Source organism: Mus caroli, unplaced genomic scaffold (assembly GCF_978045245.1).
Source record: "Mus caroli unplaced genomic scaffold, Mus_caroli_1 scaffold_9, whole genome shotgun sequence".
Classification (NCBI taxonomy): Eukaryota; Metazoa; Chordata; class Mammalia; order Rodentia; family Muridae; genus Mus; species Mus caroli.
In genome coordinates this window covers 19,445,967-19,456,726 of record NW_028227264.1, presented here as the reverse complement: position 1 = coordinate 19,456,726, position 10,760 = coordinate 19,445,967, and the positions used below count along the sequence as shown (strand labels likewise).

The 10,760-nt window shown below is 42.0% G+C and overlaps 1 protein-coding gene across 1 annotated transcript in view; it reads right to left on the bottom strand.

Annotated features, from left to right (window-relative positions):
* Positions 1 to 573: 573 nt before the first annotated feature.
* Positions 574 to 10,760, bottom strand: part of LOC110288986 (histocompatibility antigen 60b-like) — a 30,547-nt gene continuing 20,360 nt past the window's right edge. The window contains exons 2-7 of the mRNA XM_085842680.1: positions 9,777 to 9,902; positions 5,911 to 6,026; positions 3,424 to 3,609; positions 2,897 to 3,160; positions 2,141 to 2,335; positions 574 to 714 (exon numbers count right to left, since the gene is read on the bottom strand). Coding sequence (XP_085698806.1) covers positions 680 to 714; positions 2,141 to 2,335; positions 2,897 to 3,160; positions 3,424 to 3,609; positions 5,911 to 6,026; positions 9,777 to 9,844 — 864 coding nt within the window. The 5' untranslated portion in view covers positions 9,845 to 9,902 and the 3' untranslated portion in view covers positions 574 to 679. The remainder of the gene's footprint in view (positions 715 to 2,140; positions 2,336 to 2,896; positions 3,161 to 3,423; positions 3,610 to 5,910; positions 6,027 to 9,776; positions 9,903 to 10,760) is intronic.

The following is a 10,760-nucleotide window of genomic DNA, read 5'->3' as shown; positions in this document are numbered from 1 at the left end:
CCAGGAGTCCTCTGCCTGCAGGTTCCTTGACACACAAAGAGACAGGGGCAAGTTTGTGGACGCCATTAGCATTGCAGGGTTAGGTGGCCTCTTCAGGGGTCCAGGTGAGGGTGAGATAACTCCTCAGAGCTGGTATCTGATATGGTGTATATACGCATGTGCTCATTGTGTCCAACCTACTTTGATAAGAGTGTAGGTGACATATTTTTACCTTTAGGACTAAGTTAATTACCAGCCTCTGCATCATGGATGGTCCTGGGCTGACATGTGTCTGTGTGGAAAGTGAAGTGTCATGTCACCCTACCTCTACTTGACACTCAGAAGGCAGCCAACTTCTTCTTGTAAAATGGAGTCACACAGGGCAAGCCCCTGTTTTGTACAGTGATGAATAATTTAGAGCGAAGCCTGGCTTGATCTTTATAGCACTACCACCCAAGAATAAGAAGGAAGGAAGGTACAGAGCAAGAGAAAGTGCTCAAAGCAACAGCCTAGTGCACTCTGATGCCCAGGTGAGAGAGGCTCTGTGAGCCATCAGTCTCATGGGCTCCCACCAGTCTGGTCCAAAGGCAACAGCACAAATTTCCCAGATTCCAACAGAAATATGTTTGCTTTCTTTGCTGAAGATGCACAGGCAATGTTCAAGAATCTCCCCAACACAGCTTGTGATGAGAACTGCTGATCAGGTTGTAGAGGAAGAGGAGCAGCAGAGAGCACCTATGACAAGGAGAGTGTGGATTACAGTGTGTTCCTGGGCATCAGCTGCAGCACCCCATTCTATTTCTCAGATGCTCCCCCACATCACAGACTATGGAACTCAGAGACCCAATCCTTTTCTCTTCCATTTTTCTTTCTAGATCTTTTTCCCACTAAAAGCTCAGGTAAAATAAGGCTTCAGATGTCTCTAGAACTGTAAGTCTAATACAACAAAATTGCGAATAAAAAATGAAAAATAAAAAATGAGGAGACATGAAAATATCAGCAAATAGAAAAAGCCAGCAAAATATAACTGTGTTTCTGTCTTTGCTGGCCTTTTAGCTTTCTTTTTTTGTTTTGTTTTCTTTTGTTTTTAGGAGTCAAGTTTTCTTTTTATCCCCCAACCTGGTCCTGAGATTAGAATATATTCTACAACAGGCTTGAATTCTTCTGGCAATCCACCTGCCACAACTTTCTACATACTGGAATTGGTAGGTATGCAGAAATGAACAAGTTGATTTAAAACTTTTATGCAATAATAGTTATTAAAATAATTATATTGACTTAAATATCTGACATGTTGCCTGACATTAGATGTATCAACCTATGCTTATAAGGAAAAATTTAGAACATACTAAAATAGTTAATACATTGGCAATCTTCATCGCAAGTCTGTATTTCTACTCTAGACTAACAATGACAGCAGTGGGCTCACAGCTCACTTTACCTGCATAGACACAGGTGACTTCAACTTCAGAGAACAGAGACATTGGAATCATAGTTCCACATGCACTGAATTCTGGCTAAGCAGAGTGATCAAGTTAAATGAATGGATTTTGTTGTTTTCTTTTATCTGTTGACAATATATGACTCTGCCACCAGGCTGACCTTGAACTTGATGATCCTTCTGCATCAGCCTCCTGAGTGCTGGGATTACAGGACTGTCCCACAATGACAACTCCTTGAATAGTCTGCTCATTCTGATCATTTTGTCATAAGGGCTGTCCTAAGCCATTAGCTACTAATGTACAGACTTGGCCCTAGGTATAAGAAATTTTGCACTGGATCATGCTATCAGCAAAAAGCAGACTTTCATCACAGCCTAGGGAAAGGTTTGTTGGACCTGAGGAGGGATCACCTCATTTCAGTTTTTCTTGTATCTTATTTGGATCCTTGGTCCTTGGGTTCTCTGTCCTCTCCTGAGAACTTTCCTATTTCATTCTTCCTCTGACCACAGGGGTGTGTGGACTCAACTTGCCTCCTTTGCCCAACAATAGTCATCTCCAACATTACTGTGGAGTTGGGGCTCAGTACTAAGAAGACAACAAATTTTGGTGGACAACATCCACTGTGATGGACAGGCTTTGAGATTTTTGGGACCCATATGCTACGTCCTTACCCAATTAATATGACAAAGAAAAAGATGAGAGCCCAGCCTGTCCCTTACCTTTTTTTTTTTTCTTCAGCATATACCAAGCGAACACCATGAGTGCCATGATAGACACTCTTACTATACATATAGTCACGATCCCGGTGACACTCAGAACCTGGGTGTCAGAATTATATTGGGAGTTATTCACTGTAGGATGAATCTGAGTGGCATTTGTACGCTGGATGGTTTCCGGCACCTTTATTGTTGATTCTTTAAAAAAAATCAGAATAAAATATTGATATAGCTAAAAAAAAAACATACCTCCACCATCAACTCTTTCTCTCTGGGATGCCCAGAGAGAAAGCACATGTCTATTGAACTATAACAAACTGTGCCATATTTTACTTTGGTTAGAACTTTATGGAAGTTGGCATTATTGGTATTGTTCAATTGTGCCAGAGAAAGATAATGAGGTCTTCAGAATTGATCTTGGAATTGGTGGAAGGGCAGCTATAACTGAGAAGAAAAGGCTGGAAGTTTACAGTGATGCACACAGACTTGGGGCTCATTAGCAGGCCATGTAGAGCCTAGGCCACTGGTTAACAGGGAATGAGAAAGACTGGGTGATGATAGGGGAAAGAGAAATCTGCGTGGTCATCACTGGCTCCGCAGACAGGAAGACCACCAATGAATCACTCATCCAGTCTATCAGATTTCCATTATGTACACATGCTCACATCCAAATGAGGAAATCATCAGAATTTTCAAGAGCACTGCCATGTCTTTTCCACCCTGTGGTTATTCCTTGTGACAATCTACCTAACTACTTACTTGGCATTTCTCTAAAGTGTGGCGACGATTTGTTGAGGCAGCGACTGAAATATACGATGAGGACATTCCTGATATCTTTTTCTAGGTCCTTGTTCTTCCAATGCTTCATGGCACTGCTGTTATTAGAATGACTCTCTCTCCAGGTCATATTAAGTGGATAAAAGTAGATGCTACGCTGTTCATCAGTGTTGATGGCCCAGAATCCATCAATGAATTCTCCTTGATTATACTGAGCTTTTGTGGTGACATTCAAGGCATCTTTACCTACAAATGACACACAACATCATCTTCTAACCTTTATAGAACCATCACTCCCCCAATGGTCCAGGCTTTCTCTGCACACTTAGGATCTGTAATCCTTCCCCTTGGCTTGCCATTGCTTAAACAATCCATACCATTTAGTTCTAGGTAGGGAAAAATATTCAGCTCTTTTATGCAAATAATTCAGCAGCCCTCTTCCTTCATGTGCTCTGCTCTTCCTCTCTTTCATTTATCATGTCTACCTTTGCCTTCTGTCTCATACTTACCTGATTGCAGGTTCCACATCACTTCTGAAATCTCTGTCAGGCTTTGGGACAAATCAGCACACATCTTAGTAGCATTTCCCTCATGTGTTTTATCACCAAAATCAAGGAGAGTCTTTCCATTCACTGAGCACTGTCCATGTAGAGTACGATAGTTGAAAGTTAATTCACAACTTAGAGAGTCTGTACCTATGATAGAAACATCCAGGTGAGGTCCAAAGTGGGAGCAAGGGTCCAGAGGAGTCATGGGTTTCTAGCACTCAGAATCCCTCTGACAGGAAAAGGGTCAGGAAGAGAAGCCTCTAATCAAGCGCTCCACCAGTTTCCAGATCCTTAATTCTGTGCCATCTTTAACTGTCTTAGGACTGAGCAGTAGGACTGCTCAGATGCACATATATCACCAGGGAGATTTATCTTATAAGTACTTTGAGTGACTAATATCAAGTACTGAAGTATAAAATATGCCCAATAGCAACCATGTTCCTGGGGATGAAAACCTAGCTGAACACATAGAAGGTAAGGAGGCATCCTAGAACACATGGTACATTCAACATGGAGCCTGGTGTTCAGGAAAGATCCTGGAGTAAGACTGCAGCTGGGCATGGAAAGGGAGCTGCCAGCTGTGAGCTCAGCGCTCATCCCTGCTCCCACTGTACCCTTCACACAACACTGTTGGGCATCAGATCTCAGTTTCTCACATGCTAAACCACACACCTAATTCATTCTCAGGGAGAGATCTCTGCCTGTGATCTGCATGATGCCCCTCTGCATGATGTCTCTCTCCCCATCCTGGTTTCCCAGATTTTCACTAACAGCCAAAGAGGACACTTTACCCTAGAGCTCTCCTGTTAAGCAGACTGCATGAGGAAGCAGGCCAGATCTAGTGAACCTGTGCATATGTAATGTCCTGTGTTTATGTGAGCAGTGACATCCAAAATTAAGTAATACTTTATAAAAGGAACATATAACAAGTCTGCAATATGATTACACTAAAAAGGCAAAAGGGGTGCTAAAAAAAATAAAAACTATTTTTTCAAGCCGGGCGTGGTGGCGCACGCCTTTAATCCCAGCACTCGGGAGGCAGAGGCAGGCGGATTTCTGAGTTCGAGGCCAGCCTGGTCTACAGAGTGAGTTCCAGGACAGCCAGGGCTATACAGAGAAACCCTGTCTCGAAAAACCAAAAAAAAAAAACAAAACTATTTTTTCCCTTTCCCTCCTCAAAATTTTGCTTTAGATAAACTGGTGCAGTTTGGGTTACTGCTTTCCTGTCCCCTTCAACCAGCTTCCTCTTCCCTCCCCCTCCCTGCCTGTTCCACCTGTTCTCTCCCTATCTTGTAGTTTCCCCTGCTCTATATTCTCTATCCAAAGGCTTGAAGGTTTCCTGGAGAGGCTGGGATTCCTACTTACTAAGTAGACTCCACCAGGAGATTTGGTGAAGATGAACCTGAGCCCTCTGGAGCCCAAGAATTACCTTTGTGGTTGTGAGCTAAAGGCCACAACCTTGACACTTAGATAGATCAGGATGAAATACACATTTGCTATATGTAAGAAAACTCCACCTAGAAGTTTAATTAAAGGAAGCTGTGTTGCTGAATGAGAAAGAGTGAATAATTTTTTTAAATATAAATATTTAAAGAAAACATGTCTGACTTAAAATTTGGGCCAATAAAAAATAATCATGATGATATCAAATGTCTCAGAAGGAAGTATGGACACATAGACCACCCCCCCCAAGGTTTAGTAAGGGAAACATTGTTACAAAATCTTACAAAAGTGCCACAGAAGTGCCATTTAGACAAGCTCTCTCAGATGCTTGGGACTCATCAAGTAGGCTAGACAGGCTTGCCAGTGACTCAGGCTTCTCCTGCACTGGATTGCCTAGCCGTGACCATGAAAGCACACAGCACCAAGCCCAGCTATTTTATAGGAGGAGGTCCCAGGATCAAATCAGGTTCTCATACTTGTGCAGCAGGTACTTTATAGCCCCAGCTTTCTCATAATGCTTTGGACACAAGGGACTCTCAGTGGCCAGCAAACTGCCAAAATTCTCTTGAGAGGATGCATTGAAGCTGAGCCTGGTGTCTCACACCTGTAATCCCAGCACTTGGTACCAAAGGAGAGAAGGGAGTGGTTCAGATGTTATAGAGCAGCCAGTAGTGTGAAGCCCTGCCTTAAAGAAAAAAAGAACAGACAGAAAGAAGGAAAAGAAAAAAAAAAGTGGGGAAAAATGAGAAGGTGGGTGGTGTGGCTTCCTTGTCCCTGGATCTGCTGGAGGAGGTCCGTGGGATGGTGGAAGGGAAGGTGGGAAAGAAAGTTCAAGGGCAAAAAGGTCCAGAAATGGGGCAGACCTCATGAGGAATCGCCAGGAAGGCAGTCTGCAGAGCATAGCCTGCCTTAGATCCAAACCACTCCCTGACTTAGCCAGGTACTTGTTCAGTGCCCAGCCCCCACCCCCCCACCCCCAACTCCCTGTAGACCCTGGGAACTCACCAGTTGACAGTGTGGCCCCCAGAAAATTCAGCAGGACCAAAAGGCTCCAATTCAAGGAAAGACTGCCCTTTGCCATGATCCTTCTTGAGACCCTGCTGCCTATGGTGTGAATAGAGCTGCAGAGAGAATCAGAATTCCTCAGTACCGCCCTGCAGAGGACCCAGTGCTGAGAACTGCAAAAGTTCCAGGGGACTCTGGTCCTACCTCCTGTGGACCGAGGTCCCTGTCACCCGAGGGCTAGTGGAGTGTGCCACTACAAACTGAATGCTAAGGACCCTTTTTCAGGACTCCCACACCCCGCGGTCCCTTCATCCCTTCAGCTGTGCCCTCAGTGTTCCTTGGGAACAGAATAAAGAAACAGAATAATGTTTAAGCTTTCAGCACATCCGCTGCAAAGTGCTGCCAAAATCAAGAGAAATTAACACCGGTCTAGCTAGTTCCTTACCAGAAAGAAGACAAGCCCAAGTAGCGAGAGCTGAAAGCCACTTCTGAAAGCCCTCTGTTATGTGTGCTGTTCTAGCAGTTTCCTCTGCTTCTCCTCCTCCTCCTCAAGACTCCACCTCCTCAGGCTCTCTCAGGTTTCAGTCTGCTCTTTCTCACTTCCTCTATCTCCTTTCTTCTCTGTACCACACTCATTTGCCATTCCAGGTCTCTACCACATCATCCCTGGTGCAGGCTCCACTTCTTTGTTGCCCTGCTGTTAGCCACTGTCGCCCCTTCCCCCAATGTTGTGATTACACCCTCTCCTCACTGTCTCCCCATTTCCTTCCTTCCACTCTTCCTATTGAAGACAATTACTATCTTGTGGGGAAGGGGGACTATGCTTTTCCCCTTAGCTCTGTGACATTTAGATACAGTGTTTCAGTTTGTAGCCTGTCTGTTCCTGGTTGGAACTAACTCCGTAGACCAGGCTGGCCTCGGAGATGAGCCTGCATATGTCTGTAAAATGCTGGGGTGAAAGCCATGTGCTACCATGCTTGCTGCTCAAAACCTGACTGTGTTTTCATGGAATTAGATGCAGGCTTCTGTCCTTTCTGGGTACTGACTGCACTCACATGCCCCCCCCCCAAACACACACACACATACAGAGAGAGAGAGAGAGAGAGAGAGAGAGAGAGAGAGGGGATATTCATACACATGAGTTAAAAATGAATGAACATTTTTCTGTTTTAGATTCTTCTGCATAAGATTCTGTCCAGATCCTTGATAGAAAATGTGAATCAGGACTGGAGAGATGGCTCAGTGGGTAAGAGCACCCGACTGCTCTTCCAAAGGTCCAGAGTTCAAATCCCAGCAACCACATGGTGGCTCACAACCACCCATAATGAGAGCTGACACCCTCTTCTGGTGCATCTGAAGACAGCTACAGTGTACTTAGATATAATAATAAATAAATCTTTAAAAAAAAAAAAAAGAAAAAAGAAAATGTGTGTGTTTGCAGGGTAATTATATATTCATAAAGGTGTGTGTGTGTGTGTGTGTGTGTATGCAGGTACATTGTATATTTTTGAAGGTACTGGTATGTGTATAGGGGGTTGTCAGGTAAGTGAATACAGGACAGAGATTAGGTTTGGGAGAAGATTTACTGATACCTCCAACTTGTGGGTTATTCCAGGCAAAGAACTCGAGATGCTCAGTGCTTGCCTGTGTGGGATGAGGCACAGCTAATGACAGCCTCTGTTGAGTCTGACAGACCCCCTATGCAATGCAGTCTCCCCACACACAGACATGGGGATTTCCCGCAGGGAATTCAGAACAGTTGTCTCTCCTGGGTCCTGAGGATGATCTACCTGGCAGAGGTGTGCATGTCTCCTCTATGGAAATACTCGGATGAAAGATATTCACTCGATCTGGGGGTGAGCACCATGGAGCGGGTAAATTATGGGACAGGCGGCAGAGGCACACATGTTGCGCCCCCCTTGCTGCCCTTGCCGCCCCTGCTGGGTGTGTGGCTTCGCAGGCGCACATGCGCTTGATTCCAGTGGTGTCCTGGGGGAGAGATGCTGAACAGACCCACCCACACATAGAAATTGGGAAAGTACTTTGGGATGCCCCTCCAGGATCTGGCTAGAGGTGAGAAGCCTATGCCACCATTTGTTGAAAAAATGTGTGGAATTTATTGAAGACACAGGACTATGTGCTGAAGGACTGTACCGTGTTAGTGGAAATAAAACTGATCAAGACAACATTCAAAAGCAGTTTGATCAAGATCATAATATTAATCTAGCATCAATGGAAGTGACAGACAGCAAAGGCTGTAGCTGGAGCTCTCGAAGCTTTCTTTGCTGATGGCCTGAAATTGGACAAAAACAAACCAGACATGCATGTTTCAGGGGTTAGTAGTATAGTTCATGTTTCATACAGATAATCCACATCAAAATGATGAGACATTTTGTCTTTGAACTATATGGTATTCCCTATTCACTTACATTATGAATCTAAAAGCATGGGGTAAGCATGACTGGAGAGGTTTAATCTTTATAAACAACAACAAAAATTAGTTTAAAAATGCAAAGCTGCTGCTGCGTGCAACCTTATTGCAATCAGTATGTCATTCCTGTCACATTATATTGTGAATACAACTTTCCTGTAGAAATTAAATGATTTTAAAACTCATATATGAAATGTTTAATGCTTTCATCCTGCTTTATGGCTGGTCTTGCAATTTGATTGCTAATTTGGGGACCTAATTCCAGCAGTCTGTATAGAAAACTAAAGCCCAGTTAAGTATTTTTTAATTTCCAGTTACTATGCCATGCTTGGGATGTTTGAAAGAAAGAAAAAATACATGTAACATACTTCCCATTTCTGCACCTTCATCTTCTAAGTGAGTTTGTGATGATTTGATGAGGAGAGAGTGAACCTGTTTCTTTTACTCACGTACCAAGGACACACGTATGGTTAAAGTGAGTTGATAATGCAATGTAAAGAATAGATGTCACCAACTCATTTCTTTATGATCTATAATGAAAGATACATTTTGTATACACAGTTAATTTTGTAAACAGATGCATGTTCAAAAGATCTATGATGGTCTTGTAATCTTAATCTAATATATTTTAGATATTTTAATTTTTCCCTCATGAGGAATACATTTAGTATTATGTAGAAAAATGCTTCATGACATTTTCATATAAGGCTATATATAACTTTTCATATATGAACATGAAGTTTGTTGTAGAAAGTTCTTTAAACTGAACATTTAATCTAGGATTTCAATTTAATCTGTTCCTTGAATCTATTTTTATGTGGCCCTTGAGAATATATCTTCATAAAATCCATTGCTAATATGGCAATAAAAGTACTTTGGATGCTGGCAGACTCCTTGGAGTATGTATATATAAAATCAAAAACTTGTATTCATATTCTTTCTGTGATGTGTTCTACAATCCAGAATGGCTTTTGCCCCATTTTTCAAACCAGTTTTCCCCCTTTTGTTGTTGGTACCAGAGTTGCTATAAATAACTGCTGCTTTACAGATTAAATATTTTGTTAGTGAAGATACAATCAGAACACTAAATTATGATAAAACTTTCTGACTGAGTGATAGGTAAATTTAGTTGGGCTATATTCAAAATTATTGCATTATCAAACCCACACCATTTGTTTAACTGGAAAAAATAAAAGTGGTTTGCTTTTTACTGCTGGGCCATAGTTTGTGTAGTAAAGAAATTCTTCGGTCAATGTTGTAACCTTTATATTTCAATTTTAAGGTTTCCTTATTTGTATTATAGTAGATTCATTATTTTGAGAGAGAGAGAGAGAGAGAGAGAGAGAGAGAGAGAGAGAGAGAGAAAGAAAGAAAGAAAGAAAGAAAGAAAGAAAGAAAGAAAGAAAGAAAGAAAGAAAGAAAGAAAGCCACTCACCTTCTCTGTCCTTTGGGCTTCTTGCTAGAGTGCTCCCAGCTGTGTTCAAGTAGTTCCTTATGTGTCATTTGGTCTGTGGGTCCAGCTGTTAGCTCACAAACATCCACAGCACAGTGGTGTACAGATCTACATATGAACAAATCATTCGTGAGCATACAGTAAAATACATAAATCTAAAAATTAAGAAATAGTTTGTCTCTTTGAAGGCTGTTGTATTTCTGTATGAACTTGAGTTTTTCTCCCCTATGGAGATTACTATTAGAATTTAATAGCAACTTCATACAGTCTATTCACCACCTGGTTAGTATGAACATTATAACACTATTCCTTCTAGTCAGTGAACACAGGATGCATGCCATTCAATGTCTTTCCTCTGTCAGCAGTTTTCCAAACCCAGGTTTTCTACTCATTTGCCTAAGTTGGTTTGTAAGTATTTCATTTTTCTTCATGTTACTGACAGGGAAGCAGTCCTCCTAATTGAATTTTCCAATCATACATATTAGTGTGTGTACATAAAACTAATTTTTTTGTTTGCTGGCTTTTTTAAATTCTACAACTTGTACTCAATTTATTACTCCTAATTTCTTTGTGTGTTTGTTTTGTTTTGTTTTTCAAATATGTGGGGAATGAATGCAATCTGTCTTGGGTTATTAGCAAAAGAAACACCGTTGGCCTCCCCACTTAGTGCCTAGACAGCTTTGATACTTTCAATTAACAAATCGTGGCATAGCTTTCTTTCCCTTCTTCCTGCTGTTTTCTTGGAACAAAGACCCAGAACGAGATAAAAATCGGTCATAAGGGTATTTGAAAACGGCCTTTACAAAGGTTGTATTTTATTTTTTATTTTTAACTATGTGTGTCTGTGAGTGAGTATGAGCAGAAGAGAGCAAGTCTGCTCAGAGGCCAGAGGGATCAATTCCTCAGGAGCTGGAGTTACAGGAGCCACCATCCCCCTGGGATGGGCACTGGAATTGAATGAGGATG